The sequence below is a fragment of the Balaenoptera musculus genome, chromosome 5 (genome assembly GCF_009873245.2).
Source record: "Balaenoptera musculus isolate JJ_BM4_2016_0621 chromosome 5, mBalMus1.pri.v3, whole genome shotgun sequence".
Taxonomy (NCBI): domain Eukaryota; kingdom Metazoa; phylum Chordata; class Mammalia; order Artiodactyla; family Balaenopteridae; genus Balaenoptera; species Balaenoptera musculus.
Window position 1 is genome coordinate 74,411,087 of NC_045789.1, and position 17,611 is coordinate 74,428,697.

General features: G+C 41.0%; 1 protein-coding gene across 9 annotated transcripts in view; it reads right to left on the bottom strand.

Moving 5' to 3' along the window:
* Nucleotides 1-17,611, bottom strand: part of LIMCH1 (LIM and calponin homology domains 1) — a 345,245-nt gene that overhangs the window by 105,146 nt on the left and 222,488 nt on the right. For all 9 annotated transcript variants that reach the window (XM_036852624.1, XM_036852621.1, XM_036852622.1 and 6 more), the window contains exon 4: nt 2,258-2,364. In XM_036852624.1, coding sequence (XP_036708519.1) covers nt 2,258-2,364 — 107 coding nt within the window. The remainder of the gene's footprint in view (nt 1-2,257; nt 2,365-17,611) is intronic.

Consider the following 17,611-nt stretch of genomic DNA (forward strand, 5'->3'; position numbering starts at 1 on the left):
TCTCATTATAGGGGTCCGGGAAGGAGAAGAGAGAGAGAAAGGAGCACCTAAATACATAATGTAAATATTTACTGAAATAAAAGGAGAAACTGACAGTAATACAATCGTAGTACGGGACTTTAATACCTACTTAAATCAATGGACAGATCATCCAGACAGAAAATCAATAATAAAACATTAGTTTCAAATGACATATAAGATGGACTTATTAGATATATACAGAACATTACAACCAAAAGCAGCAGAATACACATTCTTTTCAAGTGCACATGGAACATTCTTCAGGATGAATACCACGCAAAAAAAAAAAAAAAAAAAAAGAACATTCTGTCCAATTCCATTTTATAGATGAAGACACAGAGCCCTACTGAAGCAAGGGAGCTTGCCTAGGATTATAGACCTGGGGCTAGCAGATGTAGAGGTAGACCCGAGATTTCCTGATGCCCACGGTTTTGTAGAAAAGCAATAAAGTGATACGAGTTCTGAATTTCTAAAACCAATCAGTCTCAGAAGCCTCCTGGTTTAGTAACATATTGATTTAAAGTGACTCTTTAAAAAAAAATGAATGCAGCTGCCAACAGTGTCAAAGTGAACTTTCCTTCACACTCTAAGCAATGTGTGTGTAACAAATGATTACCTACCATGTCACACAGTTACTATTGTTTCTGGTCACTTGCCACCCAGGTGAAACTATGAATGTGAGATGAGGCAGAACCTGAAACAATTTCCTAAAATGAATAATGATTTATAGAGGCTGGATTTAGGTACAGAAATAAATGGAGCATGTGAGGACTAAAATGAGGTTTATGGTGGTTTACATATTCAAATATCATAATTTTTATTCTGTTCTTTTTATCCTTAAGTAAAAATTTTCCATGAGAAATATTAAAGAGAGGTCAAAAGGTACAAACTTCCAGTTATAAAATAAATAAGTCATGGGGATGTAATGTACAGCATGACAACTATAGTTAATAACACTGTATTGCATAGTTGAAAGTTGCTAAGAAATTGCTAAGAGAGTAGATCTTAAAAGTTCTCATCACAAGAAAAATAAACTTTATACGGTGACAGATGTTAACTAGACTTATTGTGGTAAACATTTTGCAATATATACAAATATTGAATCATTATGTTGTACACCTGAAACTAATATAATAGTGTATGTTAATTGTACTTCAAAAAAGAAAAGGCACACTGACAACAGAGAAGTGATTTTTACATAATCAATCATGGCTTACTCTCCCTTACTCCCAGTCATAAATCATAAAATCCAATATGAACTCCAACTTGATTTCATTTAGTAGTTTCAATTATTTTTCCCCATCATTAAGAAAAAGCCAGTATCAGCAAATAGCAAAAAATTAACAGCTCTGAATTTTGGTTTCTTTCTCTTTTCTGTCCTTCTATGATAAAATGACCCAAAAGTAATCAAAAGGAGTATAGCCAGTCCAAAGACACTATCTATGTAATTAAGCTTATTATTAAAGCATGTTAATGCCAAATACTGTTTGACTAATTTCAAAAATGTTTTATCTGAATTTGGTAGAGTCTAAAGAACTTTTAAACGACAGGAAAGTTACCTCTACCATCTCAAAAGGACTTTTCATCTCATTACTCTGCTCATGAGCTATTTCTTCACAGAGAAGCACATTGCCTTTTCTTTTACTATAACATTCTTTCCCCAGAATTCTTTGGCCCCAAACATGGCTCACTGAGTAGATACAGTCAACAATAGCCAAATGGCCAAAGATCCATCTTCAAAGAACGTGATCACTGACACATATGAGAAAACAGTTACAAATGTAAATGAGGAAGAGATTTTTCCATAATCTATTGACTTCTTTGCATAATAAACAGAGTTCAAATCTGTTTACGGAGTTTGCAGTCTTCCAAGAGCATATTCATATGCCCAACTGGAGCCAATAAAAGCTTTTTGTATAACCCAAACAGATTTGTGCATATTTCTCCCTTGCCTCTCCCTCTGTTAAGTTTCACCTAACATTTTCTTCCCTTTCTCTAAAATTCTAACTCTATATACATGAATTTTGCATTTCAAAAAATTATGCTTGATCAGAATGAAAGCTATACACAAGGGAAGGCCAATGTGGTTTATTTTGAAAGCTAGGTTTTTACCTTCACATTTTAATTTTATTAGGCATGTCCAATTCTCTGCCTCTTAGACCTTACATCATCATCACAAAACTGCAAATCAAACCATAAATGGGTTTCCCTTGAACATAAATCATGCATTACTTACTTGACTGTTACTCTGTTGGACGTATCCTGTAGGTCACTCGGGTCAAAAAGTTGAGATTCTTTAAGGCCGAGCTCTTTACAACCTCTCAAGAATAATATGATATTGTCCTGGAAGGAAGAAAAGAAATCCAAGTCTATATTATTTTATATTATTTTATGAACCAGCCTTTCTTCTTTAATAGTTCAAATTACTGGAGGGATGTCAGTCATTAAGGCAGCAAGAGTCAGGTGTGAGTCATGGCCTGTTGGATAATAAAATCATACCTCGTTAGGAAATGCTGGAATAAATAGACACTTCAAACTTCTAAACCCGCAGCTATGTCAAATTCATTTTTTTCCCTTTATCTTTTCACATTTGTATAAAACTCTAAGTTAAATGCCATTGGAAAGTGGAAATTAGCAATTTGGGGGAAATAGTACTCAAAACCCATGAATTCCCTATTGCTTCAAAGTTTTGTCCATGTCTTATTGCCTAGAATCTGGTTCAAAATGGATATATATATATTTTTAAATAGGTTTTACTACCCAAGTGTCATCTTCAACAAGTTTTTCTTTTTAATTGATCTTCAAAAATATATCCTTATCTAAAAAAAGGGTACAAATGAACTTATCTACAAAACAGAAATACAGTTACAGATGTAGAAAACAAACTTATAGTTACCAGGGGTAAGGGCGGGGGAGGGATAAATTGGGAGATTGGGATTGACATATACACACAACTATATATAAAATAAAATAGATAACTAATAAGGACCTACTGTATAGCACAGGGAACTCTACTCAATACTCTGTAATGGCCTATATGGGAAAAGAATCTAAAAAAGAATAGATATATGTATGTGTATAACTGATTCACTTTGCTGTACACCTGAAACTAATACAACATTGTAAATCAACATACTCCAATAAAAATTTTTTAAAATACATCCTTTATCAATGGGTTTTGACCAATAATACCTCTTTGTGGACTTATAAACTGAATTAAATGGGGTGGGGAAATCTAGACTTAATTGGAAAGGGAAAAATGAGGGGGCAAGGAAATCTTTTGAATATAATGTCAAAGACCCTCCTCATGGTGACAAATTTCTCTAGCAGGTACAAGTTTACTTTGACCTGGCAGAGTAGGAGACACAATCAACAGCTGAGGAGGGTTCTGATCTTCATCTGTTGGGAGTCATTAAGAATAAATAAATGGCTCTGGAAGGAATTGCAAATCGTGAGTCATACTTTTGGAACTCTAGGATGTTAGCCGCAGGTTCATCAGTTATAAGTCTCCAATTATCCTCTTCCTAAAAGACTTCTGATGAGCTAACTGGTCCCATCAGGTAGTTCAAACTACAGGAAAGAAATGATGAAGGCTGGTTCCAGGAGGCATATCAATGTGAATCCATCTAAATGCTCTAAGAAAGATGCTACAAAAATCTGAAATAATGGTGGTGGTAAATAAATCATATATTCACCCAAGTGCAATTTAACAAAGCGAACAAAAATCATAGTATTTCCCAATGACCAGTGTGTAGGTAGGATTCCAAGATGGTCCCCAAGAATCTCACCCACTGATGGACACACCCTGTATAATCACCTCCCCTTGAGTGCCAGTGGAACCTGTGCATGAGATGGGTTATCACTCTGCGATTAGGTCATTAACCAGTGGCTTTGAGTTGATCAAAAAAAGATGACCTGATTGCACCTGACCTAATCAGGGGAGTTTTTCAAAGAAGGTGAAGTCAGAGTTCCTGCCGGCCATGAGTTCTATAGCTGCAAGGAGATGCCTTCTGTCAACAACAACATGAGCTTGGAAGAGGCTTGGAAGAAGTTCAGCTTGGACTTCAGCCCCTGCCAACATCTCGATTTCAGCACTGTGAGCAAAGTATTCAGTCACGCCATGTCCATACTTCTGATTACAGAAACTAAGATAATCAGTGGGTGTTGATTGAAGATGCTAAGTTTACAGTAATTTTTTATGCAGCACTAAAAAAATAATACATCCAGGTTCAAAATAACAGGAGCAATAGCAATAAATTGCTAACGTTTATATAGCCCTCATTATATGCCAAGCATTCTTCCAAGAATTTTACATATATTAGCTCACTTAATCCCTGCACAACCTTATGAGGTAGGTACTATTATCATCCTCATTTTACAGGTGAGCAGTATGAGGCACAGAACAATTAAGCATCATTAAGCCCACACAGCCAGCAAAGGATGGAGGTGCAAAACAACATGGCGTATATGAGGAATTCAAGCATCAAATCTGAGGCCGGTATCAAAGGAAGATGAGGTTATGGAGTCAGGGTCTGATCATGGGGTCCTTGAAGGCCATGGAAGGCAGGCTATGGAAGTCACAGAGGGGTGGTGACCTGAGAAGTAAATGCCCAGGTCTGCAGCAGAAGTAGATTGCTGGGGGTAGGCCTAGGGGGAGGTAGAGGGTGTGAAGGAAGGACTTAAGAGGAACAAGACAGGAGACAGGGAGACCAATGAGGAGATACTCGAATCTCACTTCCCCCATGGAGGGTGGCCCAACCCCAGAATGTTTTCTTTCCTGTGCCCCTGGATTTTTCAGTAGGTAAGAAGTACCATCATTCACAATATCTGTGTCCTTCACAACACCTCTTGTAGACTGACAATGAGCTGGTAAGAGTCTGAAGTCATCCATACCCTTCACAGTCTCTCCTGCAATTACTTTGCATGTTTTAAAATTATCCAATTCTCCTTGGAGTTTTTCTATTTTCCCTCCCATCTCCAGAGGTTTGTAGAGGTTCAGGTGAGTCTTTTCTAGGCGTGCAACTCTCTTTCTGGTTGGCCTAGGAGCTCTGAGGGCTTCTTACCCAGAGGAAAGCAAAGGATGGGTCCCGGAATTCTCTAGGAATCATTTGGGACCCCATTAAAAGGACCAGACTTGTGACCACCATGTGGTCCCATCAGAGGCGCAAGACCGTGGCACGTCAGATTCTCAAGAAAGGCAAGAAGGTGCTCTTCCCACGTGCATTCCCGGATGTGCCCCGAGTGCCACGCTATCTTCAGCACACAAACTGCAAACACAGAAGCGTTGCATCGTCAGCTAGGCTGAACATTTTGGGCTGGGAGATTTAAATAACGGCAGGTCTCCTTCCAGCTCCGTGCTGCAATCTAATGATGCTGGAAGGGAGCCAGACCCCAGTCAGGAGAAAAGCACCCCCGCCACCAGCCAAGAGCTAACAGGGGCAGCGACCACAGCTGGCGGGGAGGCTGTGCCTTTAATTACCTAAAATGCATCCTGCAAATTCCCATCTGCCTTACTCTTCACACTGAGTTTTTTCCACATTTACAACTCCAAGCAAAACTAACATCTTAGTGTCTTAGCTTCAGAAGCCAAGCAACACAACTGGTTCTCAAATCTGGCAAAGAAGAAGTGAAGACACCGATTTACCACAATGACTATTCGATTTAGCTCTTACTAGCATAGTATTGCAAACTCATTAAGACTTAGGCTTCAAAAGAAGTATTTAAAGGACTCTTCAAAAAGTCAATGTCATGCTAAAACAAAAATTAGAAGCTAAAGAGACATGATGATCAAATGTAATGTATGACCTTTGATTGGATCCTAGATCCAAAAAAGGAAAAGTAAATAAGGCTATGAAAGTCCAGTTTAAATGTGGACTGTTGTTGGATAATATTATTGGATGAATGTTAATTTTCTTAGGCATGATGATGATGGTATTGTGGTTATATGAGAGAATGCCTTTATTTTTAGGCAAATATATGAATTATTTAGGGACAAGTTATCACGTCTATAACACAATTTCAAATGGTTCAAGAAAAAAATGTGTGTGTGTGCATGCACAGGAGAGAGAGAGAGAGAGAGAGAGAATGACATCTGCTTGTTACGGAGAAAGAAATAAAGCAAATATGGCAAAATATTAACAATTGGTGAATCTATATCTCAAAGGCTGGCAATTTTTTCCTGTAAAGTGCCAGAGAGTAAATATGGCTTTGTGCGCCTGTGGTAGTCTCTGTCAAAATGACTTAACTCTTTCATTGTAGCCAGAGAAATACACAAATGAATGGAAGTTGTCAGCATCCCTATACACTTCATTTACACAAGCAGGCATCGGGCTGGATTTGGCCCACAGGCTGTATGTAGTCCACTGGTCCTGTTCTAGGTGAACAGTATACGGGTATTCATTATGCCATCTGTACATTTGAAAACTTTCCAAAAAAAGTTTGGAGAAAAGGTTTTTAAATTTGTAAACATGTATTCAATTCCATAGGATTGTGAGTTCACTCGCAAAACCAGTTTCATAAAATACGAGGAAAAAATAATGGTCACCTCAGAGACAACTACTGCAAAGTTCCTAAGGTAAATGCTCAAGGGCTACTGATGGAGAGTTACTGTTTCTGGCTAATGGGAACGTGCTGTAACATGAGCCTCAATTCAACACAGATGGGGAACATAAAGTTCCTAAAAGAGTTCATTTTGTGCTCGACTAATAGTAATATATGGATTTATACCCCTGTTTACCTAACTACTATGCATTCACTCCTCCTTGTTCTTGGCCCAGTGGTTTCCCATTTCACTAATTTGTGGGCCCCCCCTGTTTATGAGAACATCCCCTGGGGGCCCAGGGTTGAGGCTTGAGCTTTCCGCCCTCCCTCGGGTCTCTTCTCTGAAGAAGTCCTGGTACTTCTCTGCCCTTCTCGCTCCAAAGGCAAGATGAAAGAAGGCCCAGGATGGTCTCTACCCCCAGAGTTTTACCGGCATGTAGTAGGTGCTCAGTAAATATTTAAAACAAATTAAGCACTACATTCTAGGTACTTAGAAGAATGAAAAAAAAAAAACCCACAAAATTCTAGTAAACGAAATAATAAGGACTTAGAAGTATCTTATCTTCAGGATTAATTTTCATGATGCGTCAATTAGCTGGATTTGTTCAAGATACACATAAACAGAGGTTTGTTTATGAAAAATTGTCTAATTAGACAATGGAAATGAGAGAAGAACAAATGTATCATGGAATACATAACATAACATAACAGCTTTGGAGTCAGGAGGACTCCAGTTAGAACCCCAGCCTCATCCTTGTACTAGTTATGCGGCCTTGGGCATGGTTCCTAACCTTCTCGATCCTTGAATTTCTAATCTGTGAGGTGGGGGGGGGGTGACATCAACCTTACAGGGATGTCAGAATTACAGAAACTATATATAAAGAACACGCCCAGTGTCTGGGAACTTCCAGGTACTCATTCTATGTAAGTTATGTATTATCATGGCATTATTGTCAACTCAGGTCAAGAAGGGACCATAAACGGTGAGATGAAGAACAGTTTATCCATCTACAAAAAACCAGACATGGTGTGTATTTATAGCCCTTGCCAGTTACATGGGAGATTTCTTTTTTAAAGGGTAGTTGCAATTATTGTTGTTTAGTTACTGTTATAAATTGCCAACTTGACACTTTTATACAGGCAGCCTCAAACTTAGGTGCAAGCTATGTACCAAAAGTCCATTTGTAAGATGGCGGCTTGTAGGTCATCATTTGTAATTATCTCACAGCAATAGTCTTTGTATGGTGGTTCCCAGTTCAGGCCAGAAAGGCCGACTTAGTCCAAAAGGTACCTGAAGGGGAGTCCTAATTACACTATGGAACCTAATGGCCTTGCAGAACAACATTTCAGTAGGAAAGCGTATTCAGAAATGCCTGCCCGACATATATACAATGGAATATTAGTCAGCCAGAAAAAGACACTAAATTGAGTTATTTGTCGTGAGGTGGATGGACCTAGAGTCTGTCATACAGAGTGAAGTAAGTCAGAAAGAGAAAAACAAATACCGTATGCTAACATATATATGTGGAATCTAAAAAAAAGAAAAAAATGGTTCTGAAGAACCTAGGGGCAGGACAGGAATAAAGACGCAGATGTAGAGAATGGACTTGAGGACACGGGGAGGGGGAAGGGTAAGCTGGGACGAAGTGAGAGAGTGGCATGGACTTATATATACTACCAAATGTAAAATAGATAGCTAGTGGGAAGCAGCTGCATAGCACAGGGAGATCAGCTTGGTGCTTTGTGACCACCTAGAGGGGTGGGATCGGGAGGATGGGAAAGAGGGAGGAGATATGGGGATATATGTATATGGATAGCTGATTCACTTTGTTATAAAGCAGAAACTAACACACCACTGTAAAGCAATTATACTCCAATAAAAAAAAAAAAAAAAAAAAAAAGAAATGCCCAACCGTGCTCTAGGCTGCAGTCGGGTGGAGGATTCCAGAGGCCATAGAAAAGGCTTCCTTAGCCCAAGGCAGCACCTCAGGAGGGAAAGGCAGGGGTGAGAGGGGAGAAAGGTGGGTCAGCAATTCATTCCAGTGCAGCCCCCTGAGACACATCACTGTCTCATCTAGGTTCTCCCTCCTGTCTTCAGAAGGCGAGCAAGGACCTGCTGGCTACCTTTCCCTTTCTCTGCTGTCATTTCCCACTGGCAAGGGGTTTCTCCCTTTCCTTGATCCACTGTGGAGCAGCGTGCAGCTTTCTGGCTCTGAGGAAGGCACCAGCACTTAGTGGTTCTCTAGGGAAACCAGACAGGTAGTGGGTGGGGCCTCTACCCAATCTCCTTGGCTTTATTTCCTTTACAGCCAACAGCGAAAGGGCAACACGATGATGAATTTGGAGTTCACAGAAAATGAACGTAGTGCTCATTTGGGTTTCAAATGAACCCAGACACCTATATTGCCAGGTATTTAAAATGCAATATATATATAAAGCAACGTATAATTTTCAGTTTCTATAAATGAAAAGACCAGGCGGAGGTAGCAAAATGTAAACTGAGATTACATCTGGTGAATCTATTATTTTAATACATTTTCTATAATAAATACTTGCTTCAAAAATCTTAAGGATTAGGATATCTCAGAAAGATTTGCAAGCATATCAGAGAAGATCCAGACTTTTTGGAAAATCGATAACTAACACCAACGTTACATTTCTGTTCTATACATAAGGCTTTTAAACAAAAGAAAAAAACCATGGTTTTTGTTAGGTTTCCTGCATTTGAAGCGAACAAATTCCCTTTAACAGAAGTGCAATTATGAACGTCAGAACTTAAGGAATACCTTACCAAAACATCTCTAGGAAATTACCCTACAATTAATAGAATTTGGGGATTTCCTGTACCTGCTGTGTGTTCACGGTTGCTCTCCTAACCTGTATGGGTTCCAACCTGGCTTCATTAACTGGCCGATGTCCAGCCTCAATCACCACTCGCCAGACTTTCAATGCATTTGAGTTTGCCAGGAGCACTTAATGAGGATACCAGGCCTTCCACTGAGAGGCGAGACCTGCTCGCTCTGCCTGGGGGAATTCTGGGGAAGCCTGACCCAGAAGGTGGCAGCTGGGTGGTTGCTTGAAGGCGAAGAAACCACTTTACGGATAGGAGATGAGCAGAAGCACAGCGGGGGCCAGGGAGAGAATGTAAGGTTGGAGAGGGGAAGAAAGTTCTAAGAGGTAAGCTTGAGAGAGTTGTGAGAGCCTTGTGAAGGATTTGGACTGTTCTCTAGACAGTGGGGAATCAAGGCCAGTTGATGAGGACAGAAAGAGTCCTGGGAGCCGACCTTTATTTTAGGAGAATATGTCAGGTGGCAGCAGGAGAGATCCACTGGGTGGAGGAGAGGGTCCGTTTAAGAGATAATTACAAGAGCTCAGGGAGAGATGTGGAAAGCCTGAACTCATCCAGAAGCAGTAAGGGCAGTAAAGGGGGAGGATGAAAGCACCCCTTGTTGGCTTGGCGGTTGAGTGGATTTAGGAGCAGAGGGTGAGGAGAAGGAAGGGGGTTCGGTTGATGATGAGTTTTTTAGTCATTAGGACCATCTTAAAGAATAGAGGAAGGGGAGATCTGTGAGAAACAGAAATAATAAATTAAGCTTGGAACATTCCATATTCCAATAGCCACAGCTCATTGGGAGCTTATATCTGGGTCAGCTAGTTAGTGGCTGAATGACCTTGGGCAAGTTGCTTACATGGTCTCTGCCTCAGCTTTCTCTTCAAAAGCCTAAGTTCTTACAAAGGCCTACAAGGCCCTACAGGAGTCGCTGTACACAACCTCTCGGACCCCACCCCTGCTCGCCCCCTGCAGCCAGGCACAGCTCCTTCCTTGCTGGTCCTCAGCCAAACCAAGCAGATCCCTGCCAGGGCTCTTTTTCTTACCTAGATATGACCTAGAATGATCTCTTGTATATAGTAAGTAAACATTCAAGAAATATGCACGGAATGAATGAATGACCATAAAAACGGGGATACTCACAATGTCATAGGGCTGTCCTGGAGCTAAATAAGAAAATATATGTCAAGTGCTTAGAATAGAACAGTGTTTGGCACAATAAATGTTTTCCATTGTGATACTTATTTCTATTATTAGGATAAAACTGTTAAGTCATCAATGAATGGAATTTCTGATTAGAAGGACATTATTGACTTTGGGGACAACTTCAGTGCAATTATAGGGTGAAAACCTATCATTTCAGGAACTTAAGAAATCAGTGTAGAATAAAAACAATAGGGAAAACACAAAGAGACACTTTTGGGAAGTTTAGCAGAGAAGAGATTATGAGAAAAGGTACGGTGAGTCCAAGGAAGGTTGGCTGCTTGTTTCTTTTAGGAAAGCTGCAGGTAAGGAGAAACACAGCTCCCTGCTTGTCCTAGAGCTTCCTTGCCAGCCCAGACCACCGACATTATCATCCTCATGAGGAATCCTCACCACGTGTGAGGTTTGAGCCATCAGTTTTCACCATAATCACCTTCCATCCTGCTCACTACTTCTGTCACAGTCATGGAGGACACTGGCACCAGGCTTACCACTGACTACAGTCATCATTCTAGGTGCCTTTACATTCTACACAGCAACCTGTTCGACGGCCTGGCTTTACAGTTCTTTGACATCCTCAATTCCAAGAGTTTTTACTTGTACACTCCATTTCACGATCATAATCATCACCCACACCTGCCCTGCGGAATCACCATTTCCAACATCCTACTCCTTGGCCCGAGTCCCTCTCCTCCCAGGTTTCTCACTCCTTCTCGCCCACACACCTGCTCTGTCATCTCCAGACTCTGCCTTTTCCTCTCAGTCCATTTCCCTCTCCTCTCATTGCCTTCTTTCTTTCCTGATTCAGTACAGACCAGTCTATTCAACTGCTCCACTGCTTGCACCTTCAACAGCCCCAGTTCTCCGCCTTTCCATTAGGGAACAATGACCAGGAAAAGGAAACAGCAGAGGTGGAACAGTTAGCCTTAGACATGAGCCTTGGCGGCTAAGCACCACCTCTTGTCTCTACCTGAGATGGGATCAGTCATGCCCGCTCCTCATGTTTCTCCCTGGAGGAACAACACTCCTGGCCCCTCACTCTTCCTCCCCTAGGTTGGTTTGGGAGAAGGAACGGGGCATGCTCAGCTCAGCCAGTTTGGGATTTCCTCTCTGTGGAAGATGGCCTGTCTGTAGGACACATGCGTCCCGTCTGTCTCTGCCATGTGGGAAGGGGCCTCTCTCTGGGGTGGGAGAGGCCTGTGGTTGTCCAGCTGTGCTGGGAATGGGTGGATGAATTTGTTTAATTCAGGAGCAAGGATTAGCAAACCCACTTGGCTGCAGCTCTAAACCCACACTCTCCGATTTGTCTCATGAAAAGTAAAGCTGACGTTCGGACCTCTGATTCCCGTGTTTATGTCTCAGCTGGGAGGGGAAGAGAGGAGTGCTATTTACTGATCGCCCTAATGCCTAACGCTCTGCTCCTAGCGCTACTGGAAATGATGCTGCTTTATTGGGTCTGGAGCTGCTAGGCATTTACAAGCTCCCGCCTCAGTGGGCCCCTTGGATCCACTTGGTCATCCTTCTGGCGTCCCTGGCCAGCCCTTCTCCCCATCCTTACAGAGGGTTTTACAAGCCTCCTCTGCTTTCTAAAATCTCTCTGCCATGTCCTCACCTTCTTCATCAACAGACAGATGTCATTAACCCCTAAGAGTTTTAAATCCCTTCACGTCAACCATCCCAAGTTCTGTATCTAAACACTCTTTTAGAAAGAATATAAAGCTGTATATTTCAAAGCATCTGCAGCCAATCTGTTAACATGTTTTCGTCAATGGGGGTCTGTGTCAGAGTGCAGAGCAAACAGCCAGTAATTAGGCTCTATTATCTTTAGTTTAATTTTTCTATTTATTCAAGCATATTAATTGAATACTTATGGCATGAAAGGCAATGTGCTAAGTGTTTTGGGCAGGAAGGCGTGATGATAAGAGCTGGCACTCTTATTTGCAAGTGAGGGAGGCCCAGATGGACCTGGGCTCACATTGGATTACAAAGCCCAGTGCATCACTGCCACAAGGGGGTAGAGGGGCAGCTGACCCTTTGAAGCAACTACAAACCAGGCCTTTGTGTATTTGGAACCTGGAATTGCTTCATCTCCTATCCACTCTCTCTGCATGTTGGCTTACTTGCTTTCACTGCACCCAGGTTTCCTCCACATGGATCCCCTAGTTTCCAATCTCATACATGAAGGTTGTCAGCCCCTGAGAGGACTAACTCTCTTTTTCACTTGCAGTTTGAAAACATCCCAGGAAAAGGAAGAGACCCTTATTGGCCTGCCTAAGGTCAGGTCCCCTCCCCCAGTGACTAATGGGATGGGCCGAACGAGACCATGAATCATTTTAATCAACAGTGGGGAGGAATAGGGGCTGGAAGAGTTTCCAAAAGAAGGAGAATGTGATTCCCTAGGAAGGGGGCCCAGGGCAGATAAAACTAGCAACACTGGCTACCTTCACAAAACTGGACCAGATTTGGATTTTCCTCTCAAAGTCTTTACAGAGTAGAATACAGAATTACCACTGCCATCTTTCACATTCTAAATATAACTGATCAAATTTAGTTTTCCTTTAAAGATGTTCTTTTGAAAGGGTCTCGGCACTAAGCTGCAACGCTGCCTCAGTTTCCCAAAGGGAACAGGCTTGATGCCAAAGAGGACCAACCACAGAATGAAGCAAGCCCAAGTTACTTAACTAACTCTGTTGGAAGAGCCTTTTCAAGCACAGTTACTCGCCAATATAGCGGTTGGAGCCTAGCTCTTCTTCCCTCAGAACATTTACAGAAACAGAGTGCCCAGACCCAAAAGTTCCAGCACCTTGATTTTATCTCTCTCTTTCTGGATTCCAGACTCATGATTGTCTACAAGGCAGTTGCTTCTCTTTTCAAGGACTTGACATTCAAGCCTACTTGAGGGTCAATGCCACAGTGCTCTATCAGGAGAACTCGAGGCCAGCCTATTCAGAGAAACTGTCTAGATTCCAAAAAATGACCAAACTATCCCCCCACCCAAAATAACATTATTATGTTATATTGCCAGGTTGTTTTTCAGCATAATTTACAAGCTGTATTTAGGAATTGAATGAAAAATAGCTTTCAGTTATGTTAAAATAAAACTGCTTAAGTCATCTATCATACCTCATTAAATAATACTCGTATATTTGACGTGTAATATAACTTCAGCATTTCTCACAGCAGTGATAGACAAACTGTGATCTGTGGACTGCTGTGGGTTTGGTACTAGTTCATGAAGAGATAAATGCAGAATTGGAAAAGAGTCTTTAGAAACTTTTTTTTAAAAATTTATTTATTTAATTTATTTATTTTTGGCTGCTTTGGTTCTTTGTTGCTGTGTGCAGCTCTCTCTAGTTGTGGCGAGCGGGGCTACTCTTTGTTGCGGTGCGCTGGCTTCTCATTGCGGTGGCTTCTCTTGTCGCGGAGCACGGGCTTCAGTAGTTGTGGCACACAGGCTCAGTAGTTGTGGCTCGCAGGCCCTAGAGCACAGGCTCAGTAGCTGTGGCGCACGGGCTTAGTTGCTCTGCAGCATGTGGGATCTTCCTGGACCAGGGCTCGAACCCACGTCCCCTGCATTGGCAGGCGGATTCTTAACCACTGCGCCACCAGGGAAGCCCTAGAAACTTTTATAACAACTTGGCATTCTAACCACATCCAAGGGTGTGATCACTGGACACATCTCACTGAACAGGGTACACATCATGTTGGATGTTGTCCTAGCTGCGTATTGTGTGCACTGTGTAGTTAGTTAATGGCACTAGGATCACATATCAGCCCAAACTGGATCAGAAATTAAACAAACAAACAACAACAAAAGGCAAATTTAAACCATAATGAAACACCACTTTACACCAAGTAGAATGGCTATTAAAAAAAAAACCCACAGAAAATAACAAGTGTTAGCAAGGATGTGGAGAAACTGGAACCCTTGTGCATTGTTGGTGGGAATGTAAAATAGTGTAGCTTCTGTGGAAAACAGTTTGGCAGTTGCTCAAAAAGTTAAACACAGAATTACAATATGAACCAGCAATTCCACTTCTAGGTAAATACTCGAAAGAACTGAAAGCAGGGACTCAAGCAGATATTTGTATATCAGTGTTCATTTCACAATAGCCAAAAGGTAGAAACAAACCAAACCATCTGTTCATAAACAAATGAATGGATAAACAAAATGTGGAACACACATATAATGGAACATTATCCAGCCTTAAAAAGGAAGGAAATTCTGACATACGGTGCAACATGAATGAGTCCCAAAGACATTATGCTAAGTGAAATAAGCCAGACATCAGAAAACAAATACTATATGATTCCACTTATATGAGGTACCTAGAATGGGAAAATTCAAAGAGACAGAAAGTATAATGGAGGTTCCTAGGGGCTGGGTGTTCTGGGGAGTGAAGAGTTGTTGTTTAACAAGGACAGAGTTACAGGTTGGGATGATGAAAAAGTTCTGAAAATGGTTAGTGGTGATGTTTGCAAAAGCAGTGTTATTACACTTAATGCCACTGGATTGTACACCTAAAAATGGTTAAAATGATCAATCTTACGTATATTTTACCATAATAAAAAATGCAACTGCCTCCCCCAACAGCAATAAACCTTGTTCTTTATCACAATAGCATGAGAATCCTTTCCCTAGAGTGTATGTCCTAGGGGGTTCTGGATCAAATAAAACTTGGAAAATGCTACATAAATAGCCCCACGTGGAGTTCATAAAGCTTAGACTAACAGTTCTGAGAAATTCCTTACTAAGAAACTCATAATTTTAACTCAGCATTTCCTAAACACATGGACTTCAGAACCTTTTTCTTACTGTACAACTAATATCTCACAAAACATAGTTTAAGAAATGCTGAGCCAGAAATACTGAAACATGGTTTATACTTTCACATCACACACAAGTAAGAGTGAAATAGTCATCACACTTAGGTTGTAGCCCACAGTCTAAAACTGTCAACCTGTGGTTAGACCCTCCCGTTAGTTCCTGCGCTGGCAATGCCAACCCCCAAGGCATGCCAGGTTAGCAGGAGTCAAAAACCCAGGGTCTGCTTCATCCCTGCGTCCTTTAAAGCTTCACAGCAAGGATACATTTCACATTTGTCTTTATAGGGCTGCAAGTTAAGACAACGATTTACTAGTTAGAGGTGACCCCAGGAACAAAGTACTTCACAGTCTAGGTCAGACATGTGGATGACATTAGAAAAAGAAACAGGCTTTTAGAGTGCAAATGAGTGTGCAAAAGCAGGAGCCATATTGATAGATCCAAATACCATTCCCCCTATCATATTTAAAGGTCACAACCTCTCTGCTGAGAAGGCAAAAAAGTCAGCGAGAAAGGAAATACCAAAAGGTAAAAAACCAAAAGCAACTTTTGCACTCATCAAAATATACCATAGCCTGAAGGAGTTTTAGTATTTTTAATTTTTTGGCTGGAGAAAAGTTCACTTAAAACGTTCTGCTGATATTAAAACATATGCGAAAAGGAAGAAGAGGTATGCAGAGTAGGAATGTGAAGAAAAAAAGAAAAATCTGGTGAAAACATCACTGCCACTCCTTTTATTCTTTTAAGTATATTGGGTTCTTAACCCAAGCTGGGGCCGCCTTTACTCTTCCAGTTTTTTTCTCTGTAATTCAAAAAAGGTGTGGAGAAAAGATTGTCTTCAAATAACTCTAGATTCTCGACTTTGTAATCATGCACAAGTGGAAACCACATTTCATCTTCAAGGAACATTTTTAAAAAAGGATATTCAAAATAATAAATTTTCCATGGATACTGGTTTCCTCTTTCCAAGTTAGTGTTTGGCCTAATTTATACAATAAATCTAATGGGCAAGTTATCTCTCGCAAATAGCACCTAGCACATTCTTGGCATCTGCAAAGAGTTAACATGTTGCATATGCTCTTCATGTTCACAAAACAAGATATGTGAGAAAAAATATCACCGGGTGGGAGGGTGAGCATAGAAATGCAGAGGCCACCAATCATCTGCAAAGGACCCTCTCCTACACACTCAGGGTTTTGAAAGTGTATCCATGGGGCTGGAACCAAAGGACAAAAAGTACTGAGGCCCTCTAAGGTGTCTGGGACTTTGCAATTTATGACATATTTAATTTGAGCAACCTAGCTCTAGGTATGTCTACCTTAATAGGTGTGGGGAAAGATGATGCTTAAAATCAGTTCAGTTTTTTTAAGGGGTGCAGAGTTTTAGTTTGGGATATCAAAGTTCTGGAGACGAATGGTGGTGATGATTGCACAATAATGTGAATGTATTTAATACTACCGAATTGTATGCTTAAAAATGGTTAAGGTGGTTGGGCTTCCCTGGTGGCGCAGTGGTTGAGAATCTGCCTGCCAATGCAGGGGACACGGGTTCAAGCCCTGGTCTGGGAAGGTCCCACATGCCACGGAGCAACTAGGCCCGTGAGCCACAACTACTGAGCCTGTGCGTCTGGAGCCTGTGCTACGCAACAAGAGAGGGCATGACAGTGAGGCCCGTGCACCGCGATGAAGAGTGGCCCCCACTCACCGCAACTAGAGAAAGCCCTCGCACAGAAAACAAAGACCCAACACAGCCAAAAATAAATTAATTAATTTAAAAAAAAATAGTTAAGGTGGTAGATTTTGTGTTATATATATTTTACCACAAGAAAAAAAGATAAGTTTAGTAGTTTCCCAAGGTTACAGAGTGTGTCCATGACAAAGCTAAGAGGTATGGCAGTCTGACTCAAAGACCATTGTCTTTCCTTATATCTCTCAAAAATAATGATATATCAATAGATGAGGTGGAAATTATAAATTAGTTATAAATATCACCATCCCCATTCTCATTCTCATTTTCACTTTTATCATTGGCTTGATGACTGCTTATTTTGTGCCAGACACTATTCTAAGCAACTTATATGTATTTATATGCTTAGTCCTCACAACAACCCCGCAAGGTAGATACAATTATTATTCCTATTTTCCAAATGAGAAAGTGAAGTACAGAGAGGTAATATAGCGTCCTCAAGGGCA